The sequence below is a fragment of the Diabrotica virgifera genome, chromosome 4, assembly GCF_917563875.1.
Source record: "Diabrotica virgifera virgifera chromosome 4, PGI_DIABVI_V3a".
Lineage (NCBI taxonomy): Eukaryota > Metazoa > Arthropoda > Insecta > Coleoptera > Chrysomelidae > Diabrotica > Diabrotica virgifera.
The window spans coordinates 118,976,492-118,990,750 of record NC_065446.1 but is presented as its reverse complement, the minus strand read 5'-3'; the positions used below and the strand labels follow the sequence as shown (position 1 = coordinate 118,990,750).

The following is a 14,259-nucleotide window of genomic DNA, read 5'->3' as shown; positions in this document are numbered from 1 at the left end:
CCGTCGCGGTAGTAGTGCTACGCTACGGGGAGCGTACAATAATTATTACAACTTCGGAGATGAATTAAAATGTAGCTTTGTTTTATTTTAGATTTTTAGATACTTAGGTATTGTAACAAAATTTATAAATTACAGTTTTGAAATAAGTAATTTATATTAATAAATAATTTATTATTGTACATTTGAAGAGGTTAAGCGGCGCCTACCTTGCCTACCCTGACGGGCCGCCCCTGAGATGAGACAGTAGACATCTCAAAAGATCTCGTTGGTCATATCCTGCATGCAGGCTCCGGGCTATAAATGGGCAGACTGGGCATTTGCCCAGGGCGCCAAATTTTTGAGGGCGTAAAATAAAAGAGATAATAAGAATAAATTAGAAAAATAAATTACCCACTAAAAAATATCTGACACAAAACAGGAAGAATTTAGTGGAATCCATGACGTGTATGAATACATAATAAAAAATGAATTGAAGAGTACTTTCCCAAATCTTGAAGTAGCTGTTAGAATTTTTCTGACCTTACCTCTCACCAACTGCTCTGCAGAGAGAGGATTTTCCGCTTTGAATCGTCTGAAGAATGTTAAGAGATCTGCTCTTTCAGACAGCAAGTTAAATTGTCTCATGTTACTGTGTTGTGAAAAAGACTTAACCCTAAGCACAGATCTTTCTGACGTAGTAAACAAGTTTGCCAAATTGAAGGCTAGAAAAAAATCTGTCACTTAAAATGCTTTGTACAAAGTAGGATCTTAAAAATATAATTTTAAATTGTAATCTTTGCTGGAAGTGTGAATTATGTAGAAATAAAAGTCTACATTTTTTTGTATGAAAGACGTGTTTTCTTGTTATTTATTTTACTTCATAAAATATAAGTAACATAGATTATTTGCTTTTACATTATCATTATAGTAATAAAGGGGGCGCCAGTAGACCATTTGCCCAGGGCGCCAGTCACCTAAGCCCGGGGCCTGCCTGCATGAAATTTTGGGCATAAAAAAGCTGTCGGCGTGATAGCTGCCGTATTTTTTAGCTCCGAACAATAAACGCAACCCTGAGACAACTTCAGAACAGTGTCTGATGCTGTTTAAGCGTAATCCAAATGAGTTTCTACCGTGTTTCATAACCGTCGACGAAACATGGTTCCACTGGTATACACCTACACCAGAGATCAAGGAATAGTCGACACAGTGGACGTAAACCCGCGAACGTGCTCCGAGGAGGGCGAAGATCGCATAAGGTGTGATCTATATTTACTTCATGGAAAAGGGCAAAACGATCATAAGGCTTTACGGTCCCGCGTTATTGGCCCGATTTGACGCCGAATTTTAGAAAAAAACAGCCCTAATTGGCAAAGAAAAAATACTCTTCCGCCATGACAACGGTCCGGCTCACACCTCCGCCACCACCATGGCCAAATGTGTTGAAATGGACTAAAAACTGCTGTTTCATCTCATTCGCATTCTCCAGTATTGGGCATGTACGACTTCTTTTTGTTTCCAAACTTGAAAGTCACTCGCCGGGTAGAAGTTTAAGTCGAATAAAGAGTTCATCACCGCCACGGAAGCCTACTTTGAAGATCTCGAAAAATGGTATGTTTCAGACGGGTTAATGAAGGTGGGGAATCGTTGGGTCAAGTGTGTCGAGCTGAAAAAAATCTACGTTCAAAAATAAATCGCCACTTTTCCAAAATTTTCGTTTTTCTTTTGAAGGCTAAGTACTTATCGGACCGCCCTAGTATCACTCAACCCCTACTCTCATTTAAAAAATAATCGATTACGTCAACACGCCCAGATGGATGACGTCACTAGTATGATATATATGCCAAAAAGTCATCATTTAAAAATAAAAATAGAGCTCAGGATTTCTCTCCAAATTCGCCCATTCTCGAGATAATGAATTTATTCCAACTCAAACGTCCTCATTGTATAGTTTGAAATAACCGAGTCCTTTAGAACATTCAGAAATGAGAGAAACGTTCAAACACAGTTTTTGATAAAATATACAAAAAAACATTCGACCTGAAGCCATCTCCAAAAAAAGTTATACTTTTTTTTTCAAAAAAAAACAAAAATGCATTTTGAGGTTATGTACACTCAACCTACGGGTCTGTAAAAATTGACATACTTTGTAAAACCTCAATTATGCTTGTGAATTTTTTGAAATGTTTTAAATTTATTGCACCCTACAAAGAAATTTTCTTTTTTTTTTTAAGTGAAAACTTCTTTAGGGACAATGTGCACTTTTTGGATGGGATAAAAGCATTGAATTCGCGACCGTCATTGCGACCGTCATCGCAATTTTTGGATGGGGTTAAAGCATTGAATTCGCGACCGTCATTGCGACCGTCATCGCGACCGTCATCGCTTCGGCGAAATAAATATTGTACGTATATATTATGGTAGGGGAGCCCAAGCGGGGATTTTTGCAGTTACTCGAGCGCGTCAGATTAGCATATGGGGAGAAACCTGGTACCTTGCAGATGTACCTCTACTATATATTGGCTCATAAGACAGGGGAGTTCGTTAAGGGGGGCCCGAAAAAAAAATCTGTCCTTAAAACAACTCAAAATTGTCAGATTAAGATAGGGTAAGCTAAGTACATGCAAAAGAGTGTATATTTCGAAAATCTGACGATTTGAGCCGGGCGTAAGGAAATGGATGAGTCCCAAAATTTCACAAGAAAAGTGCGAATATTTCTCGAAATGAATGACAGATCGAAAAACTAAAAAATATGTGCTCAATATTTTTTAAAAATCCATCGAATGATACCAAACACGACTTTCCACGGAGAGGGGTGGGGGGTAAATTTAATATTTTAAATACGAATCCCGCGATATTTCGCGAAATAAACATCAGATCGAAAAACTGTAAAATACACTTACTCAATATTTTTGGAAAATCTATCGAATGGCACCAAACACGACCCCCATGGAGGTGGGGTGGGGGGTTACTTTAAAATCTTAAATAGGAACCCCCATTTTTTATTGCAGATTTAGATTCCTTACGTAAAAATAAGTAACTTTTATTCGAAACATTTTTTCAAATTATGGATAGATGGCGTTATAATCGGAAAAAACGATTGTTGGAAATGGAAAATTAAATTAAAAAATGGCAAGCGCCCACTAAAATGGAAAATTTTACTCAACTTTTTTTGGTTTTAGGACCTACTCTTCACAACCCAATAGGTCTCCAAAGCGCTCGAGTGACTGCACATTTAGCATACTTTGCTCCCCTACCATTATAAATATGTATGTATATATGTTACAGTTCAAGTTGATTATCCAGTTGGAGTTGACTCCAACTAGTTGGAGTCAACTCTAACGGCTGGTTTTAGTAAAAGTTGATTATAAATATAAAATGAAGATTTATATTCAACATTTACTAGTAAAAGTAGACTCCAACTAGGAAAAGTATACTCTTCCCAATGCCATTTAGTAAAAGTTGATTCTGATTCATACAAACAGCCGATTCTAGAAATTAAATGTTACTGAAAATGTTCAAAATTAGTCTAGGCTGTATCGTCGTAGGTAAATTACTCCGATTCGAAATTTTTGCACAGACTTACTCAAAAAGAGGTCCTTATAACAAATCTACTGGGTGCCAGGCAGTACCTTGATCGATAAATTGTTTAAACAATTTTTTTTAGACAAATTCACAAAAATAATTTTTTCACTTCGAACAATATTTTTTTAGATCATTTGTGTTATTCTGAGCAAAAAAAGGTATTTTGTGATTTTTCTCTAAAATTGATTGTTGTCGAGTTATACGCGATTTAAAATTTGAAAAATGCGAAAATAAGGCTTAATCAAGGCTTAATAAATCGGTTAAAATCCATTACTATGAAAGTCAGAAAGTGTCCAAACCAAAGTTTATAGCCCCCTCTACAAGATCCAGCAGAAATTTTTGTCACTATTTTATTACTAAGCTTTATCTTTAATTATTAACAATGAGTGCTAAGTGCGTATTAGGCGGCCGTCAATGGTGAGTGCTAAAGAGATGCACCATTCCGGCCGTCCAATGGTGAATCTCACTCGCACTCACATTGACGGCCGCCTCAATACACGCTTAGCGTTCATTGTTGATAATTAAAAATAATATCTTATTAATGAAATAATGACAAAAATTTCTTCAGGATCTTATAGAGGTAGCTTTAATCTTTGATTTTTTTTTAGTTTCTGACCTTCATAATATATAATATCGTATGGCATTTTTGCCTTTCGGACAGTTCCGGCGCCAATTACATCTTTAACCCTGTTTCAAGTAACTAGTGTCGATGTACACTAGCCCAGGGGGACCGACGGCTTAACGTGCTCTCCGAGGCACGGTGAGACGGCTCGTGTCATTATTGGAAATGAAAATGGTTTGTCTTTGGCAGGGCTCGAACCCACGTACACTGGCGTATGAGGCCAGCAATTATGCCGTTACTCCACGGCCGCTCGCTCGACTTTCACAATAATTATCTTTAACCGAGTTATTAAACCTTAAAAATGGTTATTTTGGCGTTTTTAAAAATTTAAGTCGCTAATAACTCGACAACAGTAAATTTTAGAGAAAAAAGGCCCAAAGGAGCTAAAAAAAATTTGTACGAAGTGAAAAAATTATTTTAGCGAATTTGTTTAAAATCATTGTTTATCGCCAAACGTCACTAAAATCATCCATTATTGTACTCATTTGCCTCATTTTCGGCAGTAAAGTAACACTTTGTTGTATTGAAAGAAGAATGTTACTTTACCGGCCGCGATTATTAATCAAATTAACCGAGATTGAATGTAAGTGGTCAGTGGCAGCAATCGATTATTTATTTGAGTGAAATTAAAATTTATTTACTTTAATTATTAAAAATATTGTACAAAATTTATCTTATTATTAATAAAATTTATGTCAAAAAGTAAAATTCTGTAGTGTTTTGCAATTATATTCATACAAAATAAATCAAAACTTTACAGATTTAGTAATTAGGTAGGTATACAATATGCAAAAGTCATCTGTCATTACTGTCATACGAATTTTAACGACCCCCCTACAAGATACTGAAGAAATTTTTGTTATTATTTTATTAATAAGCGGTTATTTTTAATTATTAACAATGAGTGCTAGGAGCGTATTGACGCAGCTATCAATGTGAGTGCGAGTGAGATGCACCATTGCACCATTTTGGCATTTAAAAATTCAAACTTCTGTCAAACCACAAAACTGTCAAAACTTTTTTCGTAATTTATTGCTCACATGTCATCACCATGACAAGGCGAAAGTTCTTCTTCTTGTGGTGCTTTCTCCTTTAGTGGAGGTTAGCAACTACACTGGCAAATCTGTCCCTGTCCAATGCGGCTCTAAACAAAGATGTTGAATCAAGGCCGGTCCAGTCTCTGATATTTGTAAGCCATGAAATCTGGCGCCTACCGGGACCCCGTTTTCCTTCAATCTTACCCTGGATGATCAGTTGCTTGAGGCGGTACTTTTTGTTTCTCATTATGTGTCCCAGGTAGCTAACTTTTCTGACTTTAATGATTTTTAGCAGTTCCCTATCTGTACCTATTCTCCTCAGAACATATTCGTTGGTGGTGTGGGTTGTTCAAGGTATTTTTAAGTCTCTTCTATAAAGCCAGAGTTCAAAGGCGTCCAACTTGTTCATCAGTGTTGTGCTGTGTACAGGCCTCCGTTCCATACCAAAGTATTGACCACACATAGCAATGCAGAAAACGACATCTAAGGCTGATATTAATGCTACTGTTACAAAATATGCTTTTCATTTTGATAAACCCCTGTCGGGCTACCTCTATTCTCGCTCTTGACTTCTTGTTTATAATCAAGTTGATTGTTGAACCAGCAACCAAGATATTTGTACTGGCTTACGTATTCAAGCTGTTGGTGTTTCACATATTTATTGGAAGAGGTAAATTTTTGTTCCTTGATATTCTTATAACTTTGGTTTTCGCAGTATTGATCTTCATCCCCATTTTTTCACAACTCTCAGTAACCCTATCCAACAGTATCTGCAGACTATGGTCCGAATCAGTCATTAATACTGTGTCATCTGAATACCGGATGTTATTTACTCTCTGCCCGTTTATCCTGATTCCTCCTGAAGAATGCGATAAAGAGTTTGCAAATATTACCTCAGAGTAGACGTTAAAAGTATGGGTGATAGCACACAACCCTGTCTAACACCTCGTTGTATTTCAATTGGCCTTGACGTATTACCATTGGTCTTTATGATTGCTGTCTGATTCCAATAAATAGCCTCTATAATTTTAGAATCTCTTTTGTCGACTCCGATGTCGTTCAATCTTTCTATCAAGGTCTTGTGCTTCACCCTATCGAACGCTTTCTCAAAATCTATGAAACAGATAAAAAGGTCTGCTTGCTGATCTTTGTATCTTTGTGCCAGAGTTTGAAGACAGAATATTGCTTCTCGTGTCCCCATACCTTTCCTGAAGCCAAATTGTTCTTGACCGGTGACCTCATCACATATTTTATAATATATTCTGTTCTGTATAATACGCAAGAAAAGCTTCAGAATGTTATTTAATAGACTTATAAGGCGGAAGTCCTGGCATAATTTGGCATTCTTCTTTTTAGGCAGTGGTATGAAGACTGATTCAAGCCATATTTTAGGGATAGTCCCTGTATTGTAAACATTATTAAATAGTCCAAGAAGAAGGTCTAAGTTTTCCTCGTTGATTAACTTCAATAGCTCAGCTGGTATTTCATCTTTTCCTACAGATTTGTTGTTTTTTAGTTGACGTCCATTAAATCCAATATTTTCTCTGTCATCCATCTTTGCTTCCGTGGTCGCTGTTATGTGAGCATTTCAGTTGCCGTTGCAAGGGCGTGTCTGATTTCCTCCCGAAGGCGAAAGTTAAGGATGTTTAATTATATGAAAGTGTGCTAAAAAACAGTGCGAAAAAGTAAAACCGATTTAAAATACATTGTTACCTCAGACACACTTTAAACCCTTCATGTACTGCTATCTATATTTACAATTTTCACACAATAAAACCTTTACATCAGCGGTTCTCAATATTTTTAAGTCATGTACCATCTAAAGTTTCTTTTATTATATTTCTATATATTTAGATTGTATAATCAAGACTTACTATGTACTACTATTTTAAGTTTTTGTGTGTTTTGTGTACCACCGCAAATAATGATATGTACCACCAGTGGTACATGTACCACAGATTGAGAACCGCTGCTTTACATAATATGAGATAGAGTAGATAAAAATTATTTTTGTGAATTTGGTTAAAAAAAATTGGTTAAACAATTTTTCGACCGCGGTACCGCGTGACCCCCTGTGTATTTGTTATAAGGATTGTTATACGGATTTATTTATTTAGCGTATGGCTTAAGTATATCACAGAATATATTTAGATTTATGCATTATACAATGCATCACAAACAGATGTCCAATTTTTTTATATATTCGATTGACCCTTCGGTTGCCATTACAAAGTCTATAGGGTCGCCTGTGTATGCTCTGCGTGGGCAGTCCTGAACAATGTGACTGATCGTCTGTCTTGCAGCGCCGCAGTCACAAGAAGGCGAGGGGAGTTTACCCCATCTGTGGAGGGAGTCGGCGCATCTTCCACAGTTTGTTCGAATTCGATTAAGGGCTGCCCAAATCTTACGGGGACGTTCAAATTCGCCAGGTTTCCCTATGATGTCCGGTAGACTATGGTAATGCGGATCTGTCCTACTTTCCCAATCTTCTCTCCATCGGGTATTTAAGTCAAAGTTGAATTGCTGCAGCGCTTGAGCAGATTGTAGAGGGGGTAACCTGGATCGGAGACGGTTTCCAAGAATATCGGGGATGTCGTTGTGGACTAGAAGCTGGCGACTGTCCATTATTTTGTTATATTCTTTAACCAATGCATGTTCGCGGCGTAGGTTGGGTGGTGCTATATTACTAAGGGTAGGTAGCCACATTGTAGGGGTAGGCTTAATTGTGCCTGTTATCATACGCATAGTACGGTTTAGTTGGGTGTCGACCAGGTGGGTATGCCTGCTATTTAGCCACACTGGAGCACAGTATTCGGCCACCGGATATATCAGGCCAAGAGCAGAGGATCTTAATGTTGATGCTGTGGACCCCCATGTAGTGCCGCAGAGTTTCTGTATTATATTGTTGCGTGTTTTCAATTTTGCTGCTGTTTTCGTCAGGTGTTCTCTGAATGTGAGCGTTCTGTCTAGAGTAACCCCAAGGTATTTCGGGTATTTATTGTGTTTTAACAGCTTGTTATTAAAATACACTCGCAATTCTCTGTTTGCCAACTTGTTGTTTAGATGAAAAGCTGATACTTCAGTTTTTCAGTTTTTGGGGTGTAATGCTAGTTCGCCTCCATGTGGTGCACCCTGGGTAACGCTAAATGAACTAGCAAAAATTTGGCGGCAGACGAACGAAAAACAAAAACAATATCTTGCCAACATCACAGATCACAAACAGAAATCTTATCTATGTTATACGGATGTATTTCTTTGAGTAAGTTTGTGCAAAAAATCGAATCAGAATAATTTACCTAACGGGGGCGACGGTACAGCTGGACTAATAAGTAGTTGAAACGTTCAAAACAAAGAAACGCACACTCGTCAAAAATGCACTTGAGATTCTCGTATAATCAACATTTACTGAATCGATCCAGGAAGAGTCAACTCCAACTAGTAAAAGTTGATTTAAATTTTTAAAATCAACTTACTGCTCGTTTCAGTTGGAGTTGACTCCAACTAGTTGGAGTCAACTCTAACTGAGAATCAACTTGAACTGTAACATATATATAAATTGTGTAGAAGTATTTAAATTTAAAATAAATGTAAAACCTATTTGTGGATGGGGAAAATAATTGATTTGGCGACCGTCAGCGACCGTCATCGCTTCGGCGAAATAAATATTGTACGTATGTATACATATATTATAATGTATGTGTGTATAAATTGTGTAGAAGTATTTAAATTTAAAATAAATGTAAAACCTGTTTTTGGATGGGGAAAAAAGGATTGATTTGGCGACCGTCATCGCGACAGTCATCGCTTCGGCGAAATAAATATTGTACGTATACATATATTATAATGTATGTGTATATAAATTGTGTAGAAGTATTTAAATTTAAAATAAATGTAAATCCTATTTTTGGATGGGGAAAATGAATTGATTTGGCGACCGTCATCGCGACCGTCATCACTTTGGTGAAATAAATTTTGTACGTATATATATTTTTGAAGTGAAAACTTCTTTAGGGACGTTGTGCGATTTTTGGATAGAGAACAAAGCATTGAATTCGCGACCGTCACCGCGACCGTCATTGCGACCGTCGTCGCTTATGTTGTATATTATGTGCATGTATATATAAATTGTGTAGAGGTATTTAAATTTAAAATAAATGTACAATCTATTTTGGGATGGAGCAATTAAATACTTCGGAGAAATACTCTGCAAAACAACTTGCTTTCTCTTGTGCACTACGAACCCATTCTCTGTCCGATTTTCTGATTGGAGGTGACGGTTTCTGACTGTTTCAGTTTTCTCGTGGCTTTCCATAGCGAATTATCGCCATCTTTAGTGGAATCTAAATTTTCCAAACAGTACTGAAGTGATTGGTTTTTGAGGTCTTCGAACAGTTTTTTAACTCCCTTGATGCACTATTGAATCTACGTTTATCAGCAGGATCTCTGGTCTGTTTCCATCTTTTCCTCAATCTTCTCTTTAGCAAAATTTTTTCTTTAACTACTTGTGGGCAGTCATTTATTATGCGTTTATCTTGTATTGTTGGTGTTGCTTGCCAGGCCGCTGATTGGATATTTGTAGTTAGTTGTTCCACAGCAAGAAAAAGTTCCTCTTTGGTTTTTAGTGGAATATCTAGAGACACCTTGTTCTCCAGGAGAGATCTGAATTTTGGCCAGTGTGTGCGTCTGTTATGAAGTGAGGAAGATATTTCTTTAATAAGTATCTGGGTTCCAACTGTGAATAGTAATAGGCGAGTGATCAGAAGATAATTCGTAGCATGTTGTAGCTTTTATAAATGTATAAAAGCTACAAAGAAATGAAAACCGAAAAATGACGTTTATGGCGGAGGGGGAGGGGGTGTAAGGTTAAAATTGAGTTGAGTCTTATTTTTTAATCAGTAAAGGACAATTTAAGTCAATTATCTTTTCATACATTATTTTAATACTTTGTGCTGTTTACATTCCAATATGAGGTGCTGTTTGTTGGACACAGCACTTCATACTGGAATGGACAAGGACATATGGACATGGCAGAAAGCTTATTAACACAATTAAAATAAGAAAAACACCGTATCTGGGCCACTTACTTCGAAATGATAAATACTCTGCTACACGTCATCATGCAAGGAAGAGTAGAGGGGAAAAAGGCTTGGGAAGAAAGAAGAACTCTTAGCTGAGGAATATCAGAGATTGGACTAACCTCAGTGTTGAACAAATATTTCACGTTGTAAAAGATAGAGAAGCGTTTAAAGAAATTATCACCAACCTTCGTTAGAAGACGGCACAAGAAGAAGAATAAGGTGCTGTAGATCTCCCATTTTACCACAGGAGCAATATGGGTTATCATTAGTGTGACCAACTAGCCCGAAAAATCCGGGACATGGCCCGAATTACGAAGTCGTGTCCCGGCGTCCCGGAAAAGGCTTCCGGGCCATCCGAATTTTTAACGTTTTGGTAAAATTCTATTTTTTTTCGTTATTTTAAGAATACACATCAAATTAAATTGTTGGGACGAAAAAAAAATCGACAATAATTATGATTTTAAAAAATAAGCAATGTAAAGAATTAGATTGCAACAATACATTGAATACATCATATTTTGTTTGTTGAGGTCAATTTAAAATATGAATGGATTGATTTTTAAATGTTTTGAAGCTGTTTTTTGTGGCCTGTTTGGCAATTATATTTTTAACCTAAGGTTATATTTACATGGAAATCCAACATCACTTTATTTTCAAATTTTTCCTTTTTTGAGAATGATTGGAAGTCGAAACGTCAAAAACTAACAAAAATATAATTATTATTATAACCAATTGTGGCGTAATCCCATTAAACATATCATTGTCAACATAAAAGTGTTAAATAATCAATAAAATGATGATATTAAAGTCCTATATTTAAAAAATAAAAAATGGCCCGATTTTCATTGAAAAGTCCCGGATTTCAAGTATTTTTTTCAGTCTTGTCGCACTAGTTATCAGTTGGTCGCACTAGTTATCATTGATACCTATGCTGTGTTAGTATACTGGGGTGGGTTCAGCTTTTATAGAATATAAAATGCCTAACGGCCACGGGCTCTTGGGCTACTACTTACTTTGGAGTTTTTGGTGTAGGCAAAGGCTCCCTCCATTTCTCCATACAAGCCTTACACGTTGTCTTTTTTATATTATATTTTCCGTAACCATTGCCATTTGATTTATTTTCAGTTTCTGGAAAACCTTCGTTAAGATATTTTTGGAACAAGTTCTTGCCTTGCGAATTGTTACTTCCTTTTGAACCCTAAAAATATAAATAGAAATAATTTAGACAGTAAAGAGGAGTCACATTAATTAAATTAAAATATACAGAAAAATTAAAAAGAAACAATTGGCATATAAGGTATTGGAAGCATAATGGACAAAAACAACATTGAAAGTGCAGAGAGAATAAATAGATGGGAAGAATTAGTGTTGAAAAATTCTCGAGAATGAAAAATCGGTGAATATTCTCGAGAATATTTTCGATATGGAGAATGTTCTGAGAATGAACCCCATGACGCACTTAAGAATATTGTTGAAGATGAAAAAGAGGGTTTTAAAAATCATGATCTTATATACAAAATTATACGACGAAACAACAGTGTTCTTTGTATATAAAAAATACCAGAACAACAGAAAACACAAAATTTCTATGATAAAAAAATGAAATTTTCTTCTAACAGCAAATAATCGATGCGGTATGATAAAAGCTGAGACCTCAGATTCAGAATCTGTTTCTATCATTAGCTCATCCTAGTCATCTACAATCTGCATTTCAATGTACTGATGAGTTGTGGGATGTGGGATTTTGTTTTTCACGAGTGGCCAGCTCAGTCATGGATTGGTCTACGTCTAAAAATTTTAAATTGTGAGCAATAAAAGTTACCTTACGAGACCGTTCAGCAGTGAGCCGGTTTCTTTTAGAGGAGTGGATAAAAAAACCATAAATACTTAAACTTCTTTCAGTCGCTGCACTGGATGAAGGCTATTATTTTAGTTAATTTTGTTCCGAAACATGTACCTTTTCACCATATCATTAAAGGCGCGTTTACATGTATCCAGTAACTGGCGCCAGTCGCACTGGAACGACAGTGCTGGCATCATGTAAACGCTTTTTTGTTCCAGTCCAGCGCTGTCTGCCAGCGCTGTCTCGAATAGAAGGCTGGTCTATTTTTCGTGCCAGTGGCACTCGTCCGCGTCCCCTCTAACCCCGTGCCAGTGGTTGTAGACACGTGTAAACACAGCGTTCCAGTCGCTGGCGCTGTCGTACCTGTGGTTTCAGTGGCCGTATTAGGATTTTTAATAAGAGTGCCAGTGAGATTGGCGCCAGTTACTGGATACGTGTAAACGAACCTATCCAGCGCTGTCTTAGTCAAGCACTCGCATTCCAGTGAGACTGGCGCCAGTTACTGGATACGTGTAAACGTTACTTAAGTCTAGTTTTTCAATTGATTTTACAACGTATGGTGTTCCATATTTCAGCCGACTCATCACCATATTTTAAAGTTGCTAAATTATCTACAAACTCAGTTTCCTCAACTTGTCCTTCTCTGCTTAAATGAACACCATTCTAAATACTTGCACGTTAATATTGCACCAAAACAATAAATATTGACACTGTAAACACCCTTGCTAGTGGTTCATGGGATTGGCAAAAAAAATATACCTACATATTTTTTTAAATTATAATAATTTGACCCGTATCTAGTTTTTATTTTTGTTTCGGTTTTTAAAAATATAGAAATATTTTTTGCCGAGAATATTCTCGAGAGAATTTTCTTGCCGAGAATATTCTCGAGAATATTCTCGTTCTCGAGAATATTCTCGTTCTCGAGAATATTCTCTTGAGAATATTCTCTTCTAACATCACTAGGAAGAATATATAAAAGAGCTATTTGAAGACGACGAAAGAATGGAATAGAACCAAGAGGTAGAAATGGACCTACAATCACCAAAGGGGAAATTGAAAAAGAACTAAAATGTATAAAAAGTCATAAAGCCATGGACCGATGAAATACCTACATAACTTTTAAGATGACTAACAGAGAACCACATGGAGATACTAGTAGAATTATTCAACGAAATTTGCTATACCGGGGAAATTTGGAAAAAATTACTGTTATATGAATTCTGGAGAAATGTGAGGAACCTAGGAGGATTAGTTTGATGAACCATGTTTTAAAAGTTTTCTTGCGAGTGATCCATGAACGTGTCTACAAAGAACTAGACGATAGCATAACAAGAAACCAACTGGGATTTAGAAAAGGCTTTGGTACTAGAGAGGTATTATTTACTATATAAACATTTATAGAACGGTGTCGAGATGTTAACTGTGACGTATTCATATATCTGGTTGACGTTGAGCAAGCTTTCGACAAAATACAACACAGAAGGCTTGCAAACATATTACAGAAAACAGAAATAGATGATCAGGATGTGAGAATCATTACAAATTTATACCAATATCAGAAAGCCATAATTCGAGTAGACCAACAAAAATCTAAAGAGATTCCAATAAGAAGAGGAGTACGGCAAGGATGTGTTCTATCCCCTCTACTTTTTAATATGTGATCAGAAAAGATGTAAAGAGGCCCTAGAAGACACCAATGAAAGCATATCAATTAACGGAACACTAGTGAATAATCTCAGATGCAAACGATACAATACTCAATGGCTCTGAACACAAAAAAAAAACAAAAATCATTATCGTCAGTAAGAACAAGTTTGAAGACGAAACAATCTACGTCAGCGGTTCTCAAACTTTTTGAGTCATGTACCACCTACAGTTCTTTTTATTATTTTTGGTACCACATATACAGCGTGTAACAAGAATACAGGTCATAAATTAAATCACATATTCTGGAACCAAAAATAGTTCGATTGAACGTAACTTACCCTAGTACAAATATGCACACAAAAAAAGTTACAGCCCTCTGAAGTTACAAAATGAAAATCGATTTTTTCCGATATATCGAAAACTAATGGAGATTTTTTAATGAAAATGGACATGTGGCATTACTATGGC

General features: G+C 36.4%; 2 protein-coding genes across 3 annotated transcripts in view; one reads left to right on the top strand and one right to left on the bottom strand.

The window, feature by feature from the left end:
* Window positions 1-14,259, top strand: part of LOC126883135 (acetyl-CoA carboxylase) — a 465,330-nt gene that overhangs the window by 72,273 nt on the left and 378,798 nt on the right. The window lies entirely within an intron of this gene.
* The window catches only part of LOC114343388 (uncharacterized), an 81,927-nt gene that overhangs the window by 5,854 nt on the left and 61,814 nt on the right, over window positions 1-14,259 (bottom strand). For both annotated transcript variants that reach the window (XM_028294204.2, XM_028294205.2), the window contains exon 4: window positions 11,312-11,496. In XM_028294204.2, coding sequence (XP_028150005.2) covers window positions 11,312-11,496 — 185 coding nt within the window. The remainder of the gene's footprint in view (window positions 1-11,311; window positions 11,497-14,259) is intronic.